Source organism: Oryza glaberrima, chromosome 11, assembly GCF_000147395.1.
Source record: "Oryza glaberrima chromosome 11, OglaRS2, whole genome shotgun sequence".
Taxonomy (NCBI): Eukaryota; Viridiplantae; Streptophyta; class Magnoliopsida; order Poales; family Poaceae; genus Oryza; species Oryza glaberrima.
In genome coordinates, this window is record NC_068336.1 from 1,970,978 (window position 1) to 1,990,771 (window position 19,794).

Sequence of the window (19,794 nt, forward strand, 5' to 3'; positions counted from 1 at the left end):
GCTAACACAGTAATTAACACAGTAATTAGCACAGCTTAGTTAGGACCTGTAGCCAATGCATTAACACGTTAGGAGTAATTAACGCACGCACCTCAGTTTGCTGTCAAACGGTGATTCTTTTTTTTTTTTACTGACAGAGAACAGGAATAGATCAACTACAGAGTGACAGTATCAGTCATTCACAGTTTCTGTAAAATGGTGATTCTTTTGTAATGACAAAACGTAACGGAAGTTAAAATGTCTTTTGACCTGTTCACATTACTGTTCTTCCATAACAGTTTATATACTGTTCTTCCAAAACGTAACGGAGTACGTCATTTGCTTAGCAGATGACTTAACGCGTACATTGTCATGGAAAATTGGACTTTCGATGTTTTTTTCTTTTCGTAGTAAAACAAAGCAAATTACGGGCTGTTCTGTTATAAAAATGGATGAGCTACATATTATCACTGTTTCAGCTCGAAAGCATGGCCATCCCGTTCTTTTTCCCTTCTGCACCGGCCAATACGCAGAACATTACAACTGTCAGGTGTTCATGGCACTGTAATTCCTAGGACAAATACAGTTTTACCTCTCGCAGGATAAACTATAAGTGTCTAATAGCATCAGGCACGTTGCTTCTTCCCACTTGGCATATCATCATCGTAATGCCCGCCATCATCCCCTCCATCTTTGTCACCTTTCTTTCTCGCAAGTATCTTGTTGATTTTGTGGAGGTCATTCGTGAGCTTCTGGTCCTTGTTCTGCTTCCTCGTCTTCCTGCCATCCTGCATCTTCACCCCAAACTGGAATGCAGCCTTCGGCATGGCTTCCTTCTGGTCGTTGTATGTGGCCCACTCCTCTTCTGTCTCAAAGTCCCACCTGTGAAGACGGCCCTTAGCCTGCAAAGGAATCATACATTATAATGAAGCTGGAAATAGGTAGTATTAAGTTTTTTAAAATGGATAGAAAACATGAGCTCAAGAAATCCACAAAAGCAAGTTTATCTTTTTTTTTTTTCTTTGAAACAGAGGAGCAACAGCTCCTACCCTTACCAAATTTACTCTTAAGGAAAAGCATCAGTTCAGCGACAGGAAAAGACGAAAAAAAACTAAAAACATCCACTGACGGGTTACACAACAAACTGTGCCATCCCACACATTCTATGTAACCCCTAAAACAGGCTAGGTGAAACAGGTCCATCAAGTCCACACAAGAGGCTAAAAAGCAACTTTATCTGCTATAACGAAGGGAAACGAAAAAAAAAAAAAGCATACAGAATACTACAGTACTCACTTACCCGGCCACCCATGTCCATCTTCGATAAATCATCTTCTTCATCGCTGCCTGCAATCTCATGATTATACTCCTGATAACCAGGATAGCACTCGGAGTAACTATCCGAGATAAAATTAGGATCTTTCTCCCGTGCATCTTTCTCCCTCAGCTGTTTAAGCCTTTCATCATCGCGTTTGAAAACAGAACCAAGACCTCTGTCTTTATCTGCTTGAGTCATCAACCTTGGATCCTGGGTTATATTTGGATCAGCTAGTACATCACAGTCCTGAGCGCTTTGTTGCATGTACTGTTCTGGATAAGCCATCTGTTGTTCGCCATACTGATAGCCTGACCACTCCCCTTGATATCCAGCAGCTACCATTTGAGCTTGAATAGCATCGTACGCATTCTGACATCAGAAGAGAACTTTTAGGAAATACAGGTCAAGAATAGAACAAGCTAATAAATGGCTATTTCAGTAGAAGGTTGTAAACAAACACTTCGTTTGTCTCCAACATTCGACACGCATAACTATAATTTTGCTCATAACACAGTGGAACCAAAGTTAAACATTAGCTGGATTACCGGTTGTGGCCAAGCTTGAGCAGGGTCAGATGGTGGGATGGGCCCATAGATAGGTTTCTCTTCAGTGAAATAGGACTGCTTCTGATGGTTATGTGGGGACTCATCCATATCTTCAGAGACAGGGCTCTGGCTCATTTCCTTGTTAGGAACAGAATAGTCAACCCCATCTCCAACAAAAATGTCATCTTCATCTGCTCTAGCAACTGGAACAGACGGTTTCTCATTTTTGCTTAAATTATTATTTCGAGGGGGTGGCGGCGGTGGCATATCCTTTTCAAATTGATGTTTCAGAGCAGACCCATTAGTTTGGCCAGGTCTAGCTACCTCATCGTAGTCACCACTTGCTAAACTGTTCTTCCCTGCGTAACAAGAATCAAGATATCTAACTTCATCGAGCAAAGCAAGTGAAGATATGGATGAGAAAGTACATACATTGCAAATACATTAAGTGAACTAATTAATTCGTTCATAATGTAAAACAAACGTGTAACATATGGTCATAACTTAAAATACCCAAACTTAAATTATTGACGTGAAACTATAAAACAATTGAAACAAGACTCAACCATTGTGGCAAAAAGTACCAATCATACTTTTCTTTTCTTTTTTTCACAATGCAAGTATCAGCTTCCAAACAAATCATTTCAGCGTATTTCACATATTATCTTAACCAAGAACATTTTCCTAATGTCACTTAGTTTTTCAGTCAACTTCCACTGCACAAAATCCATTTTAATTTTCAAGTAACATACCTTTTGTGTCCCTCTCCTTTTTCTTTTTCTTCAAGACTTTCCCAGATGATCCAAGTCGAAGGTATGACATGATTTTAGCAATCCTATCAAGTACAGAACCATCCACACTGACAGTTACCATCTCCTGCATAAGCAAGAAGAATACTGAGGAAAATAATAAATTTCAGGAAACTTCAATGTGGCATATGATGTATTGCCATAATACCTCTGGAACAGGGCAATCAGCTTTGCTCCTGTGAAGTGTTGTCGGAATATCATTGGTAAGTCCATCCTCCTGGTTTCATTAATGAAATTAATCACTCTCCAGCTAAAACCCGTAGTTCAAATCAAAGCAGGGAATGATGAAAAAAATTATTTGCAAATAGCATAAATCAATAGTACTGGACATGCCACAATAATAGGCAATGCGAACACCTTTACTCTTATTATCAGAAAATCATTTGGAAGGTTAAATCCATTAAATGAAAACATTATGCATACAAAATATGATCTAGTGATGATTTCTGACTTGTAAGATGGATCATGGTCATAGTGAACATACTGTATATTAGTAATCATTGAAGCCATGATGCATCGCAATCACAATTTAAATGTGCATGACATAAAAATCATTGCACCAGACACATGTAACCGCAATACTATACTATAGTCTATAAGTATGATATTTGAAGAGTTCTTTCATCCTTCCTATATTTCTTCTCTTGTTTGCATATTGTGGAGTGAAGTGAGAGTTTGAGCATGTTGATTGTACTGCATTCCAGGTGATGAGCAGAGAAACAAACAATAATACATCATGAAACATAGTCATGCATCATGTATACTATAAAAGCTGACAAAACATAAGCATGTTATCATTTACATGCTAGCACAGAATTGAAAAATTCGAAATTGAAATAGCAATAACGTTTATTTGCAACATAGCAGCATCATGTTTCGTACAGATGAATCCTGATGAGAGATGAAAATAAAATAATATATTGTAGTATCATATTATGAAGGAAAATGGCCACCACCAATTACAAAAAAAATGTAATTAACATAAGGGGGAACTTTGAAGGAGGTACCATGTTGTAAATAAATGCCATCCGACCAGGAAGAAACATTTCATTCGACTTTATGATGCTTTGTGGCTTTATGATCCATTGATAGACAGACTGCAATGAACCAAGAACTGCTTTTAGTGTCCATGTTACATTACATTACATGGTCAATAATATAAGCAGCCAACATCAATTCTATTGTAAATTAAAAGGAAACCTACCTTTGCAGCTGCAGTGCGGAATGAGACTGCTTGATCTTCTTTTGTAGACCTGTACAACACAAATTCACAGGCTAAATATATGTATCCTAGTTAAATACAAACTCACGAAGTGCGTCCAGACAAGGACGAAGGACATGAGACCATATTTTCATAGTGCTACATCCCAAATCAAGAGAAATGCCTATAAGCAATTATTGTATTATTCCAATGAGAATGCTGTACAGAACATCATGTTTCACTGAGAATGATCCAGCAGCCACTATAAAGCATAGTAAAATTATGAATAATTGAAATGCGCAGAACAATTCTGCTTGACAGTATTCATCCACAACAAAACAGGAAAACACCTACTAAAATTCCAACAAGAGAAAAATGGATCTCTCTCTTAACTTCACCTCCCATTACAAGAAATAGGACTAGGCCTAAAAAAGGTTGACAATTTGTTGTATTACAAAATAATTAATGGAATCAACTCCGCGCTTTCATAAAAATTATGCAAGTGATAGCCACTGTTTTCAATATATTACAGCATTTGAAATGAAACATGGATCTGATAGCTTGTCTACAATACTTCTCATTATTACAAAACTATCAAGAGAAAGTATAATTAAATGGCGTGAAACTAAAGCTGCAGTATGGTGGGAAGTACCTTGACTGTGTATCCTTTCCATCTTCTGCTTCAGGCTTCTTTTCTATTTCACTTCGTACTTTGTGAAGTAGAGCATAGTCCAAGCCTTTGACCAAATGTGTATGTTCCAGATCACCTTTAAGATACAAAGTGAAAATTAAATGTCAATCAACATGGTGGTTTAGAAGAAAGACAAAAAAGTGCCAGCCATCTAAGTCTCCAAATCCACAACATATATCATATTCTTAGAAAATATGTCCAACTAAAGTATCCATCTTTAGTTTTGAGCTATAGAACCAAATTCTTTGACCGCATATAACTGACTGACTAGGTCAAAATACTAAGTATATGCTAGCTCTTGATATTTTAAAATAAAAAGGAACCTAAAAAGCAAGCAGGTATCCGCTCGTCATATTTCAAATAAAAGATCTGAAACTGCCACAATTTTGTGGACATAAAACAGTTCCAAAGAAAGATTCAATTTCTCATTTCCACAGATATCAGAAGCAAACTATATCATAATTTCAACCGCTCGTGCAGATCTAATGAGCATTTGTCTATATACAAATGAAGTGTTTAAAACCCAATATAAGTTGTTCACAAAAGGATGAAAAGCATTCTCTTAAAAGAAAAGGGTATAACACTGTTGCAGTACCAACCTCCGAGATATTTGCTTTTCTCAATAGATATCTTGTGTGCATCTGCTAGCCTGTAATACAAACAATTCCAGATGCTGAGTTCCAGAATAGCATACAATAAACCAAGCATATAAAATGTCACACAAATGAAACCTGTGGTCTGTTACCTTAAATCTGCTCCAGGAGGTGCCACAGCATGAAATGAACCAAGCTCTGTAGGTTCATAATCAGGGTTTTGATCTTCACGACGCTCCTTAGCACGATCTCGATACCTTGGTGTCTCTGGTTCTTCTTTTTTCTCCTCTCTGCATGGGAAAACAAGGGAGAATTAGGTTAGTCCGATTGACTTGATCCATAAGACCCTAAAGAGAGAGGAATGCTGGAAGTAGTTGTAACTGCATCTGATTTATCAGTGACGGGTTCCCATCCTAGCGGAGCAGTGCGAGAGATGACAGGGCCACACTAGTAAAAAAATGGGGATTTTTATTAAGTGCACAAAAATTGGTACTTTGTGGCCAGGTTTGGTATCTGGTTTAGCCAGGGCCCAGGGGTGTGAAAAAATCATTCTAGGTCCAAAAAGAAGATTCTTATTAATCATTATCAGTTTATCACTTCCTACTTTAACATGATTACAGATTCTGCAAACTTGACTTGAAATGCTGCAAAAAGGGAGTTAATTATCCTCCTCTGACTACAATGGATCTGAATACCAACAGTCACTTTCCCCTAAGCGTAGGGAGAGCATGAATCGTATATTTCCAAAACTTTCTTGGTTTAGCACTTTAGTGTTTACCGCTTAAATGCCATTCTGCTGGATCAACAGCTTGTGATATGTATATACTCCTACGATACGGACACATAAGGGCAGTCATGCAGGTAACTTTTTCAGATGGGTAAAGGAGTCACCACTGAACCTAATTCCTTTCTTTTTATAGTAATGCAAGTCAGTGTGTTGAAAGCGAACGAGACATCTAGTTAAGTGGGATGGTTCAGTGAGTGAGGCAACTTGTATGATCCCTTAGACCCTAATCACAGTCTAACAAGGTGGCTATAGGATTAACTGCAAGAACAATGACTTCAGTCGTTTGTTTTCATTCCAAAAATTCACGAAATCACACTACTACATAGAATCTGGATCTCAAAAACTATTTTGCAAGCAAACAGTAACTATATCATCACAGGTTGCAACTTCTGATATATTCTTTTTAACAATCAACTTCTAATAAATTTCTCCTACAGTTCCAAAACATATCGATTATGTCTCTACATCGAATCAGTTGAAATATTGCAAAATAAATGCATAAATACATCTTTCAAATGAAATGATACTTACTTCCGCCGCATCATCTTCTCCTTGTAGTAGTTCTTCTTGGACGACATCTTATCCAATAAGCCCTAGCAAGCCGGCGGTGGGTGGGGTCAGCGGCAGGGGCAGAAAACCCGCGTGGTCAGGAGGCGGCAGCGCCTAGCCGCCGGAGACGGGGCAAGCTCGGCGGCAGGGGGGCTTCTCGCCGGCGCTGAAGGAGACGAGACGACGAGGAAGGCAAGCTGTGCGGCGGCAGAGGAAGAGAGGTGGGGGAGACAACAAGTAGCGCAGCTAGACGTAGGGAGAGTGGGTGGGGGGGGGCAGAGCTCCGCGGCGGCCGGGAAGGCGAGTGGGTGGAGGAGGGAGGGAAACGACCGAGGTGGCCTCGCCGGCGCCGGAGTAGCAAACGGGGAGACGGAGACGACGGCCTCCGATGGGAAATTTCTCGTCGGAGGAGGAGGTAGGGGAGTCCGTCTGATTTGCGCTGGGCCGCGGCCGCGAGGGTAGGATCACATGGGCTATTATTGGGCTTCGTGGCGCACGGCCCATACTGATCCAAAAAATTCGGCCCGCTATCTCAAGTGGTCGAACTAACCTGGATCCGATCCGATCGTCCGCGCGAGTCCGAATGGAGGTGGAATTTTCCTCCTCCATACTGGACGATCCATTCGTTCGCGCGTTTGTTTGGATTGCCTCTTCTTCCTCCCGTCTACGACTACTTCTTCACGAACGGCCTCCTCTTCAACGATCAGGAGAACCTTAACCATAGCCGCCGCGTGATGATTAATGGCCGGTGGTGGTGGTGGTTTACTTGGAGTTGGAGGGTGGTGCGACGAAATCAGCCGCCGCCGTCGCCGTCGCCGCCACCATCGCCGCCACCAGCGGACGAAGACGTATTACCGTTCGAAGAGTACCCAGCGCCATCGTCCGACGAAGAGGAGGAGGAGGAGATCAACCACCCCACGCCACAGACCTCCAACGAGGCGGCTGACAGGCGCCATGGATTACTCCCGGCCTCGCGCAAGGCCATACAGGGCCTGCGTGAGGTGACGGCGGCCGGCGCGGGAGAAGACGAGTGCGCCGTGTGCCTGCAGGATTTCGAGGCGGGCGACAAGCTCAGGATGATGCCCTGCTGCCACACCTTCCACCAGCGCTGCATCTTCGACTGGCTCCGCCTCAGCTGCATCTGTCCTCTCTGCCGCCACACTCTGCCCACGCAGAATGTGGAGGACGACAGGCTTGGGCGCGCTGCCCACACAGTGGCGGGATCAACCGGCTGATGAACCAGCCGAAAAGGCTTCTAATTTTGTTCCAGTTCACCTGCTAGAAATCATTAGCAGTAAGCAGATAGGTGATTTCTCTGTTCCAACATTTATCTTCCCATGAATGTAAATCTACGAAGCATGTTGCTGTGACGGTCTACTCCAGATGAGCAGTACTCTGAGGCATGTTATTTATCTTCTCTACTGAATGTCAAAATTATAAGTGCAATGCCATGTTTATTTCATCTCTCTTTGTTGTTAGCTTTAACCATGTTAGTTATGCTAGCAATCATTGTTCTGTTTAATTGAAGAAGTTTATGCTAAAAGATAACTGAAGTGCCTTCTAACAACAAAAGACTTTAACAGCTTTTGTGGTTTAACTCAATATTACAAGAGTAGTGGACAGAACTGGAGTACAGAGATTAGACCACGTCCTCAAGGAAAAATCTCAGCATAAGCAGCACAAAAAGATGTTTGGGGGTTTGATGAAAATAAATAGGAACCATTTTAACAGATACAGCAGTTTAAGACCGATTGTATAAATTGTGCACGAGCAGGTACAAAAAATAGTATCTGGGGAAACCAACATGTTAACCTCTTATATTTTCACTTAAGACAATACTAGCACTTGTTTCAGTACAACTGTTGATCACATAACTCATAATACCCAATGTGAGATATAACCGTCTTGATAAATGAGGTTGCCTCTTTCCTCAGCAGTGGCAAAAACATAGCAGCAGCAGTAGTTGTATTCTTTTATCAATGTACCTAACCTATATGGCCTATGCAGAAATTTACTTGGAGAAACCTGAACAATTTGAACACAGGAAGCACCCTCAGTGAACATTCAGTCTTTCGCATCCATTATTCCACCTGATGTTACCTGGAAAACGTGCTATTGGTCAAGGGAAACAATTTTTTTTTACACCACATTATTGCTAATCTGTCATGCGAAGCTTCAGAGTTTCAGTGATGGAAAACAACAGGTTTTTTTTTCAGATGGGAAAAACAGCAGCTGCAAGAGTTTTGAGGAGAAAGTTCGGACAAAGAAAAAATCAATCAATATTTTAGCAGCATACTGAACCAAGGTAACCAATTGAACAAGTAGTTTCAGTAAACATGTATGCACAATGCAAAAGGATATAGCTTCTCCCTCAGGCAGGTTAGGGGCATCAAAGATCTTGCAGACACGCTGCTCTCCTTTGCCTTTCCTCAGCATCAACCGGATGGTGGCTGCATGTGCCAGAACGTGGCCTCCCGCAGGTTTCTTCGGGTCAGTTATGAACATTCCACCACCTGGGTCCGCAATCACTGAAACAAAGACACTTGTAATTTGAAATTCCTTATTGAGTTACTCTTTCTTGGGATAGACAGGATTAGTCCTGAAAGCACACCTTGGTTGGTGATGTACACTGCAACATTGAACTCCTCAGCTATCTTAGTAAGGCGGGAGAGCATCTGTGCCAATTTTTGCTGCAAGTTCAGAGTAATTAGTACATAACTTTAGGCCTTCAACTACTTTATGATTATTTATTTGTGTGTTTTAGCCAACACAAATATTGGCAATACCTGGCGCTCTGCAAGTTCACCCCTGCCACTGAAATCAACACGGAATAGTGCGATCACAGAATCCACAATCTAATTCCAGGTAAAACAATACTGCCACATAAGAGATTGAGATACACAAACTTATCAATGTATTTTTATGTTAAGCCATGCCTACCAGAAGCCTGAAAGGCTCTTCAGCCATCTTGGCAGCGAGGCCAAGGAGCAAGTTGTACTGGTGCTCATAGGTGTATGCACGAGCATATATGATCTAAACAAGAAATAGATGCAAATATAACAGATAGCTTCTTTTGTTAGGCCTGAAATGGTAAAGTCAAATTAAGGGCCATACGTTATCAAGAACAGCATTGGCATCCATCCCAAATCTCTCAGCAATTGGCACAATTCGTTCAGGCCGGCTGAAAACTCCATTAAGGAAACAAGTTGGAGAGATACAGAAATGCAAATAAATCCATTGAATGGATGGATCAGATGAAGCTATTGCTAAGTAAATTCAAAAGATACAATGTTCCCTCAGTGTCAATGTAAGCGACCTTCCCGTTCCCCCCATGCATGTGAATTGGAAGCTGCAGTTTATGAACAAAAAAAAAAAGAAAATAATTCACTGAATCTATGGTAGTAAGGTGGTGATGACAAAAACATGTATTAAAAATAAACCTGAGTGGAGACACATAGAGTGTGAGCCAACTGGGTCTTCCCTGATCTGAGGACCAAAAAAGTGAAAGATTACAAAGCTAGGAAGCCGGAACCAAATTGAGAAATAGTGAAAACTAACTCCAGAGCACATCAAGGTTCAAAGTTTGGCTGGCTCACATTAAAATTAAATAGTAAGATGTTTTATGTGCTACAGAAATCCAAATTGTTCCACGCGATACAATTCTAGGAAGAACTCTATCATACATCAAATTTGTTGCAAAACAAGATAAATCAGCTAAATGTAATGTTTAGTAGAACCAATTTGGTATAACATCAAAGGAAATAGTTTGACAATATTGATGTGTATATACCTGAAGTTTACATATGAGAAGTACAGTATTAAGCTCTCAGTTTTAGCAGAACACAGAACATGTTTAGGAATTACTGTATGCACTGGCATGAATAGACGATAGAAATGGGTGCACAACAGGTTTGAAAAGGCACTAGCAAATTAACTTAAACCAGAATACTAATAGTATTAGTAAGCTTGATTTCACCATATTTATTAGACAGGTATGGCCACACATCATAAATTTCATTGATACAACCAAGCTGCAGTTGTAAACGAGGGCAAAAAAAATCAAAAGGAACATGAACATCTACGCACCGGAACTCTCCAAATGCCTCTGTGATGCAGAGTGTTTCAATCCCTCCTTGAAAAATTGAAAAATGCAAGTAGATTAGAACAACATAATGGAACAACTGATCATAACAGAGTCAGAGGACTATATATGTTACCGCCAAGCAGCTCATCAAGTGCCTGGCTCCCAGTGGTGATCCGAACAACAGACTTCCGCTTCAAAATAAGAAAAATAATAAACCGAACAGCCTAGGGAAAGAGCACAGCTGGAGTAACTAAAAGCACTCTAGCGTCCATGAAGCAAGGAATAGTTTCCACTTATTTGCCATAACACCATATCCTTAAATGCATTAGTACGCATATCAGCTCCTATTAACTTACCTTGATAAGGAGATCACTTCCTGTCATGAAGCCCTGGCTCTGAGAAAAACAAACATAGCAGTTTCAGAAGAACAAATCATACAGAACTGACGTAATGAAGATTTCAGACCAAAAACAATGCAAAGAGAACCACACCAGAAGCTTTTCAGCTGCTTCACAGATCTTGTCTACCTTTGCTTCAGATAATCCCTTGATTCCTGTCAGGCTCTACAAGATGGATCCATATATTGAAACAATATCAGATAATTATATTGTAAGACAGAAATGGGACAATTGAAAGAATATAATCGTCATAAACCAGAAATAGAACAAGTGGGAGATAGCATGAAGATTTGGGAACCCAATTTTGCAACCTTCTTTGTATGCATCATGAGGCCATTGCAAGTGTAGATACCAGCATCCTGGAGCTTCTTCACATCTCCAGAGTTTATCCCTTGCGAGATTACTGTGGACAAGTGCACGAGAGATGGATAATAATGCAGAGATTATGCTCAATTGCTCATAGTTCGAATTCATGGATATGAATGAATAATTTGCAGGAAGAACCATATGAAGAATGAAACCCAGGGAGAAGTCAGGATCACACCAAAACAACTTACTAATATTGAACTCGCTAGAATTAGGGAGCCACCAGAAATCGTAAAAGTACAAGAGGGACTCAAGCTTAAACCCTAAACCCTCCAAGTACACGACTGGTTCAACTAATATACACTCAAGTTCACCAAAACACAACTGGTTCAACTAATGGGCAGAACCCCACATGTTTGAACTAGCCGGGGGCGAATTCCGACGAGTTCCACCAAACGCGGGTAAAATTGACTGAAAATGGGGATAAATTCGAACCAGCCCTCTCACATGCCACACATCGATCAGCAGGAAATAGCCCAAAACAGACATCAAATGTGGGGAGGCGAAAAATCCCGAAAAAATTGGCCACGATACGAGGCTAATTTACCTCCAGAACACACGAAATTGAGGGAGAAAAACTAGAAGCAACCGAACACGCACAGCACAAAACAACCAGACCCCAAAAAAAAAAAATGGAAACACAAAATAGGCTAGAATCCATCTACTTCACCGCAAATCAGCATCAAATTACAATGTGAAGAGTAACCAATCGAAACGCAAGGCAGAATGAGCACTCGCACGCGCGAACACACACGCGCACATGAGCACGAGCCAAGCAATGCAGTGCCGGGATACGAGACGGGGGAGGAGGGGATGGAGATGAGGCGGAGGGCGTTACATACACTTGTCGATGGACTCGAAGCACTCCTCCTCCTCCTCGATCCTCTCTGCATCCATGAGCTGGAGCTGCCCGCCTTCGTCGTACTGCTTGGACGGCGCCATCTGCTCACACAGACCCCCCGCACCTGCGTCAAAATGCGATCAGGAGACAACCCAACCGAAAAATCACCCCAAAACCCTAGAAAAGACGTCGAGCGGAGGCCGCTGCGGCGGAGATAACCTTCCTCACCTGTAGGCAGAGGCGGCCGGCGACGGCGAGGTCGGAGCGACGGCTTGGAGGAGAAGGAAGCAGCAGAGGCGAGACGACAAACACACCCGAAGTGGTGTTGTGCTTGTGCCGTTGCGTTGCGTTGCGTGCGGCGAGGTGGGCTACTTGAGGCTCTCGGGCCTTCTGGAATCGTCTTGTTATTGGGCTACTCCTCCCGGAGGAATAATTACTACTGGGCCGTTTCACCCAGCCCAGCAGGATAGAGAGGCTTGAGGCCCACGCGGTTCAGACCAAACCAGGCCCAACTAGGCCCTCCGGACTCAAAACTCGCTCATGGGAACAGAACCGAAGCAAACTAGGATTACTGAACAACACTATTATTCCTTATTTCCATTACAACTGTGTTTCTTCCCGAGAAAGTTTACAACTCTCTCTAATTAACTGCAATTAATTTTAGCATATATAAATACTAATTTATTATAGCAATACCCACTTTCCTTTTTCTGTCCAATTCGATTCACTTATGAACCCGACAATGGAAAACGGCGGCAGCGGCGGCGATGGATCGGCGGCGGCGGCAGCGGCGGAGGGAAGTGCGATCTGGAAGAGTGAGCTGGTGCCGCAGCTACAGCTACCTCCGGGCTACCACTTCGTACCAACGGACGAGGAGCTCGTGGACTTCTACCTCCGCGGCAAGATCGAGGGACGCGACCCGCCTCGCCGCTTCATCAGTGAGGAGAATATCATGCGTTATGATCCCCAAAAGCTGATCGGTAATTTAATCTTCTTTTTAGCTAATTGATCGCTTGATTATCCATGAAAAAAAAGGTTTAATTATGTATGTCTATGAACCAAATTGGTTTGTGATAACACAATATGAATGCATTAGAGAAATACAAGGGCTATGGGGAAGACAGGTGGTACTTTTTCATGGTGAGGGAGCCGTCGAAGACGAAGAAGAAGGACGAGCCGAACAGGAAGGTGGTGGTGGATGGGGTGGAGGAGGGAAGCTGGAGCGCTACGGGGAGCGTGGTGCAGATTCACAGCACCAAGGAGACGAACCGGAAGGCTATCATTGGCAGCAAGAGGGTTCTCACTTATAAATCTGCTCGTTCCGCTGAGAACGACATGTGGAGCATGCATGAGTATGTCTTGGCAGGCAAATCCCAGGTACTTTGATAATCCAACATCTTTTGAAGCATTTATATTTTTTTTTAAAAAAAAAGATGATGGGTCAAAGTTTGTGTGTGAATAGTACTCTCTCAATTTCATATGACAAGTCGTTTTACTTTTTAAGTTTGACTAAATTTATATGAATACAAAACAAATATACCATCAAAATATATTCAACATAGTATATTAGATATAGTGAGACTAATTTGGTGATGTACAGATGTTGCTATATTTTACTATGATCTTAGTTAAACTTGAAGAAATTTGATATAATATGAATCAAAGGGAGTATCTGATAAAAAATAAAAGTGAACGAAGGGAGTACTACATGTTGGTGTATGATCGATCAATGTACTTGCAGATGGGTCAGTATGTATTGTGCGCGATACAGCTGAAGCAGACCTACGAGAGAGAAGAGAAGGCCCGGGAGGAGCAGAAGAATGACAACAAACGCAATAAAAAGGCCGCAAGGAGGAAGAACATGCAGCAGCAGCCTACTGCTTGCCAGGCACAAGACGAGCAGCAGGAAACAGCACCAACACCTGGAGAAGAAACCATTGTGGATCCTGACCAGTTCATGGATATTGCCCATTCCATGCATATGATGTTTGGAGGAGTAGATCAAGATGCACCACCATTCATGCCAAGCTTAATTGCTCCTTGCAACAACGATGATGGCATGCTGCAACTTCAACCACTCCAATTGCAGAACCCAAACCCTGCAATGCTGTACAGTAACCAGCTGGAACCATCGTACGTTGGTGATCAGTCGATGTTCACCCCATGCTGCTGCGGTAGAAACTGTATTTCTTGTCGTCAGCTACAATTTTACCAGCAACAGCAAGCAGAGGATGGCAGTGTTGCATTTGGAGAGGCTGATCTATACCAACAACATGATAGGGCATTGGGAAATACTGGTGTATACCCTGACAATGTTTGGGTGGATGGTAACATGGCAGATTATGCTCAGCGTCAGATTTACAATGATCAAGATAATGGTGGTGTATTAATGCAAGGGCCGGAGGATAGCGCAACTTTCCCTGACAACTTCCTGATGCTGGACGAAATGGCGGCAGGTAGCGATGATGCGTCAGGCTTTGATTATGAGGTTGATCAATCAAGGGCAGTCGTCCCACATGTTGCTGATCAGACCGTCGATGATATTATGTCGTCACTGCTTAATTGAAATGGTGATGGAGACCATGATCATTCTTGTATCCCGTCTCCTTCACTTCTTGATTTTTTTTTGTTGTAAATAAACTTTTCTTCCCCTTAATACAAAGATACGCTATAGTTCGTAGGAGAAATTCTTCAATTGCAAATGTTTCACTGAATATTTCTTTTAGGGGAGCTTTAGTATGACAGAATTTAAACAATTGGCATAATTTATGTGCTTCAATTGTTCATATTCATTTGTCAGAGGATAATGATATTTTTAGATGGAATTTCCATTAAAACGGTGTATTCTCGGTTCAGTCTATGTATAATTAGTAATGGCAGCATTGAGAGGAATAAAATTATATGGAGACTTAAAGATGCCTCTCAAGATTAAGATTTTTATATAGTACCTACTTAAAGGGATCGTTCTAACAAAGGACAGCTTAGCTAGGAAAAATTGGCATGGTAGTTTGAAATATTGTTTTTTCATGAGAAATGAGACTATTCAATATTTGTTTGTGGAGTGTCACTATGCAAAATTTCTTTGGAGAGCTCTACAGTTTACTACTGGTTTATATGCTCCTCACAATATATCTCATATTTTTTAGAATTGGCTCGTGGGAGTTGATAAAAAATCTACCAAATTTATTCTTATTGGAGCATCCGCTATATGTTGAGCTATATAGTTGTGTAGAAATGATATGGTTTTTGATAAATTACCATCTATATCCTATATGCAGGTTCTTTTCAGGGCAACATACTGGCTCCGGTCTTGGGCTCAACTACTAAAGTGTGATGAAGAAATCAAGTCGGTGAAAGCTGCATGCCGTAATCTTGAGTCAATGGTTATGCAGCTGTTCGCTAACTTTGGATGGAGATTCACAAACAGAATTCAATAATTTTGGTGATCTTTTTATGTTGTGTGAGTTTTTATTAGTTTGTGTGTGCTTTTGTTTATTCAGGTGTGAGTTTTTGTTGAATTGGTGTAATAATTGACTGTAGCTCTTTGAGCAAAGATCGGGATTATATTCTATTATAAAAAAAAACAAAGATACGCTCCTTACGTATTAAAAAAAATCATCTGCCAAACTCAGCTCCACTAGCCATTAATTCAGAGAAGAGAGCACAATGCCAACGGCTGGATGTATTGTGCAGCTTCCCGTGGAGTACGCAGCTGATTGCTATGAGGGGGTCAAAAGCTGAGTTATTTTCAGCAACTCGAAACGATAACTTACTCATTTTTTGTTAGCATATTTTTCGAACTATTAAACAGTGTATTTTTTATCTTTTATAAAGAAGTTTTTTTTGAAAATATATGAATCTATTTTCTAAATTTATAATAGTTAATACGTGATTAATTATGCGCTAATAAGTTGTTGTAGCCAAAGTAGCACTATCGAGCTGGGCCTACTACTTTTTTCCTTTTTCTATTGAACTCTACTACTACCTCCGTTTTAGATTATAAGACTTTCTAGCATTGCTCATATTCATATATATGTTAATGAATCTAGACATATACGTATCCCTAGATTCATTAACATCTATATAAATGTTGGTAATGCTAGAAAATCTTATACAGAGGAAGTATCATTTAATTTGTGAAAGGATCGCCATGTTTGTCTTTTGCTTTTGAATTTGTCTTAACATCTAGTACCTGATAGTTTCCTTAAAAAAATCTATTAACAGTGATGTTTACTCTTACATCCTCCATTGTGTCAATATCTATAGCTACATCATGTTTGTGCACATGTTTGTGGTGTTTAAATTCACATGATTCCACTCAATAGGGGTTTAAATCCTGGTGTGGTGTATGCCAATATTACATATATGAGTGTGCATAAGAATATCTTAGGAAGAACATGTAACTGTTTTTCTATTTCATAACAAATTAATAGAGTGCACAACATAACCCTTAATAATCAAAGAATTTTACTGACAGTGTAAAAATTACATTAGTTGATGGTTTGAATATTATAACAACGAGGCTGTGTTCGGGAGGCGAGGTTGGGAACCTTGCCTCCTGACACGGAAAACGGAGCACGTGATTATAGTGAGACTAATTAAGTATTAGCCTAAAAAACTTGAAAAATAGATCAATATGATTTTTTTAAAGCAACTTTCATATAGAAAACTTTTTTAAAAAAAATGCACCGTTTAGCAGTTTGAAAAGCGTGCATGCGGAAAACGAGAGAAGTGAGCTAGGAAAGAGGGGTAAAGAACACAGCATAAGTGATTTCGCGTACATAGCAATGCTATTGTAAATGATTGGAGAATTGGAGAGGCGTATTCTCGTTGCATGACTGGTTTGATTACACTCATGCATGTTTGTATATAATCATAACAAGTCATCAGATTTAGTAGCTGTACTTCTTTTGATAAATCTTTTTGGTAAATTTTCATATGATCCTATTCCCATTGTTCCTAGCTTATTAGCCCAAAGCTTTCACATCTGAAAAAGGCACACCGAGTCAGGGGCGAAGGCAGGCCTGGAACAATTTGAGCTTGAGTCCTAGGTTTGCCTCTATAATGATGCTTAAATTCTCTTAATTCACTATGTAATTTTTTTAGGAAATTAATACTCTATTAGTTAAACCCTACTTAGCCCTAGGTTAATAATTTCTAGCTCCATCATTGCACCGAATGGAACTTCGCATATCTGAGTGAGAGCCATGCCCCGAGTGCTGCTTTCTTCGGTAAATAGTTCGTTAACAGTGTCAATTATAAAGGAAGGAATGGAGTATTAACTCGCACTAATCCTTATCGTCATCATTCTCTTCTTCATCATCATCACCACCACGAGAAACGTCTAAGGGTATTTTGGCTAGCTCACCGAGGTGATAAGCTAGTTGGTATGGGTTCATAGCCTCACCCCTTCTAATTATTTGATATTAGGTCATTCCCTAATATTCACGTTTTTATCATCATCACCATCGCCAGTTCACCACCATCTTCATTGTGCCTCATTGACAGTGAGCTCGAATTACGGTTGTGTTCTTTTGGAGGGGTTGGGAACTCCTCCCCTCCGCACGGAAAACGGAACGATAGATTAACACGTGATTAATTAAGTATTAGCTATAAAAAATTTGAAAAAAAGATTAATATGATTTTTAAAGCAACTTTCCTATATAAATTTTTCGCAAAACACGTACCGTCTAGCAGTTTGAAAATCGTGCATGCGGAAAACGAGGGAAAGAACACAGCCCTTCTCAACGAACTGGAGGAGCACCCCCTCCTTGTACTCCATCCTTATGTCCTGCATTGATCGAGCGATCGATTGATGAAGCGCGCGTGGATGATTATTAGAGCAGCCGCAATGGTAAAGTAAGCTGCTCTCTATAAAACTTGTCCACCTCATCTATAGACTATTTTATAGTAAACCATCTTAATGGTGTGTCTACAAGGATATCTATAGCTGTTTTTAATACTTGCATGTACATATGAAAGACAATGATCATTCGTGAATACCATCCCTGTAACTACACATGTGGCTACATGAAAAAAAACACAGAAACATGATTCACTTTGAGGAAAGACACTTGCAAATACCACAATATCAATCCATGGGCACAAATAAAAATAGATAACTGCAGCATCTTAACCCATCTTAACATTTGACGAGTGCAAAAGAAAAAAAAAAAAGCACAACTACAAACTACAAACGAGAAAGGGTAAATAGTATTTGTTCGTTAATCTCTGATTGCGAGTGGATAGGAGCTTATTTGCTAATCTTTCAGATAACAATAAATGAATGTTTTGTCTTGATACCTGTTCAGTGTTCAGTCACGAAGTCTCAACCATGTGCATAATTTTTTTTCCCTTTCTAAACTACATGATTTAAAAATTGATCATAGCAATTGATAGTCGATAGGAATTACTGGCAGAATAGTCTAGGTCATTTGTACTGATTGCTCTATTTTATCCACATTTACTAGACTATTGTTCTGTTAGCATGCAAGTTGAGCATTGAATTTTTGCTACTGACAGGAAAGAACTCAGGTTAAATGTTTGATTTCACATAACCAAAAAAAAAAAGCAATGGAGAGGCAGATGATCTGGTAAGAACAACTGATGGGTGCAGCACTGCACAAGATAGTAATCTTTTTATGACTTCATCCATTCAGGTATATACGCATATATCCATTCAGGTATATATGCGTAAGAACAACTGATGAGGCAGATTTCTCTACTATTATTGATAGCGTACACTATGCACACATTAATTTAATGGTGGAATAGTCATTGTCGTTAAAACAATTAACAACGGCGCAATATCACCATCGTTAAATAAATAACAAGGACACTATCGTGGATTCTATATTTTGAAGAAAGTTTCACTCAAAAGTGAATCAGATATGAATCAGTACTGCAAGAAATAAGTATGTCTTGTCATATCAATTTTTTTACCACGCAAAGAAATATTTTATTTACCGCTCTAATGGATCGTTGGATGTATTTTGACTGCCTTGGCCATCTGGTTGTGTTGGTACGGCACCCATCCAAGCTCCATATGGGGAAACAAATGAATTACTCTGCAGCGGAGGTGCTGTCCACCAACCTACGTCAGAAGCACACCATCATTAATTTTCTGTTGATGACCTATTCACTAGAGGCTGGACCAACGGAGACGACGGCGGAAAGTGCGATTTTACTTGGAACAGCCATGGCTTCACCAGACAGAGGGAAGGCGACGCCGGGCTTCACTACACCACCCCACCAAGGAACGCCGGGAGGCAAAGCTTGAGGCGTTGGAGGAGCAATCTCCCGCTTGGATCTATGGCTCATCACTTGAGGTTTGAGGAGATATGAGGATTAGGGATGAGTTTCAGGAAGACTGAGCGACAAGCGGTGGATTTATGGATTAGGGGCAAACTTGGCTTGGGTCTACCGCGGGAATAAGAGGGTGATTTGGCGCGTAAACTACGCGGGAAGATTAGCAGCCATGGGGATTTGGCGCCCTGGAGAAGAGGAGAGCGCGCGAGGAGGAAGACGCAGGGGCGTGCAGGGAACACCCGATCCCCTTTGGCGAGAAAACGCGTTGAATAGCGGCAGCTTGTGTCGATACGGTGTCGTTGCGAGTCTCGATTTGTGTATATCG

The 19,794-nt window shown here is 40.8% G+C and overlaps 3 protein-coding genes across 6 annotated transcripts; 1 reads left to right on the forward strand and 2 right to left on the reverse strand.

The window, feature by feature from the left end:
* Window positions 1-220: 220 nt before the first annotated feature.
* Window positions 221-6,906, reverse strand: LOC127755148 (suppressor of mec-8 and unc-52 protein homolog 2-like). The gene is made up of 11 exons (XM_052280791.1): window positions 6,455-6,906; window positions 5,289-5,426; window positions 5,143-5,192; window positions 4,505-4,619; window positions 3,856-3,904; window positions 3,659-3,748; window positions 2,800-2,868; window positions 2,595-2,718; window positions 1,843-2,201; window positions 1,280-1,666; window positions 221-881 (listed from the first exon to the last, which is right to left on the reverse strand). Exons 1-11 carry the CDS (start codon window positions 6,499-6,501, stop codon window positions 606-608), a joined length of 1,704 nt encoding a protein of 567 aa, XP_052136751.1. The 5' UTR covers window positions 6,502-6,906; the 3' UTR covers window positions 221-605.
* Window positions 6,906-7,889, forward strand: LOC127755149 (E3 ubiquitin-protein ligase RING1-like). The gene has a single exon (XM_052280792.1). It carries the CDS (start codon window positions 7,207-7,209, stop codon window positions 7,705-7,707), a length of 501 nt encoding a protein of 166 aa, XP_052136752.1. The 5' UTR covers window positions 6,906-7,206; the 3' UTR covers window positions 7,708-7,889.
* Window positions 7,890-8,177: 288 nt separating this feature from the next.
* LOC127754997 (meiotic recombination protein DMC1 homolog B-like) lies at window positions 8,178-19,775 on the reverse strand. 4 transcript variants are annotated; one of them, XM_052280619.1, is made up of 17 exons: window positions 19,349-19,773; window positions 19,128-19,254; window positions 17,849-17,952; window positions 12,390-13,485; window positions 12,163-12,285; window positions 11,266-11,357; window positions 11,048-11,119; window positions 10,913-10,951; window positions 10,690-10,747; window positions 10,559-10,604; window positions 9,913-9,958; window positions 9,760-9,821; window positions 9,587-9,653; window positions 9,413-9,505; window positions 9,259-9,327; window positions 9,084-9,162; window positions 8,178-9,000 (listed from the first exon to the last, which is right to left on the reverse strand). In XM_052280619.1, exons 5-17 carry the CDS (start codon window positions 12,260-12,262, stop codon window positions 8,648-8,650), a joined length of 1,176 nt encoding a protein of 391 aa, XP_052136579.1. In that variant the 5' UTR covers window positions 12,263-12,285; window positions 12,390-13,485; window positions 17,849-17,952; window positions 19,128-19,254; window positions 19,349-19,773; the 3' UTR covers window positions 8,178-8,647. The 4 variants fall into 4 exon arrangements, with proteins under 4 accessions (XP_052136579.1, XP_052136577.1, XP_052136578.1 ...); XM_052280617.1 differs by having other exon boundaries at window positions 12,390-14,342; XM_052280618.1 differs by having other exon boundaries at window positions 12,390-13,091; window positions 13,293-17,952.
* Between the last annotated feature and the right edge of the window lie 19 nt (window positions 19,776-19,794).

Coding starts and splice junctions, on each gene's coding strand:
- LOC127754997 (XM_052280619.1), bottom strand. CDS start 12,262: ATGGCGCCGTCCAAGCAGTACGACGAAGGCGGGCAGCTCCAGCTCATG. Junction 10,748..10,912: donor GAAGTGATCTCCTTATCAAG/GTAAGTTAATAG, acceptor CTTATTTTGAAG/CGGAAGTCTGTTGTTCGGAT. Junction 9,506..9,586: donor CCAATGCTGTTCTTGATAAC/GTATGGCCCTTA, acceptor TTTCTTGTTTAG/ATCATATATGCTCGTGCATA.
- LOC127755148 (XM_052280791.1), bottom strand. CDS start 6,501: ATGTCGTCCAAGAAGAACTACTACAAGGAGAAGATGATGCGGCGGAA. Junction 5,193..5,288: donor CCTCCTGGAGCAGATTTAAG/GTAACAGACCAC, acceptor TTTGTATTACAG/GCTAGCAGATGCACACAAGA. Junction 2,719..2,799: donor CTGATTGCCCTGTTCCAGAG/GTATTATGGCAA, acceptor TTGCTTATGCAG/GAGATGGTAACTGTCAGTGT.
- LOC127755149 (XM_052280792.1), top strand. CDS start 7,207: ATGATTAATGGCCGGTGGTGGTGGTGGTTTACTTGGAGTTGGAGGGTG.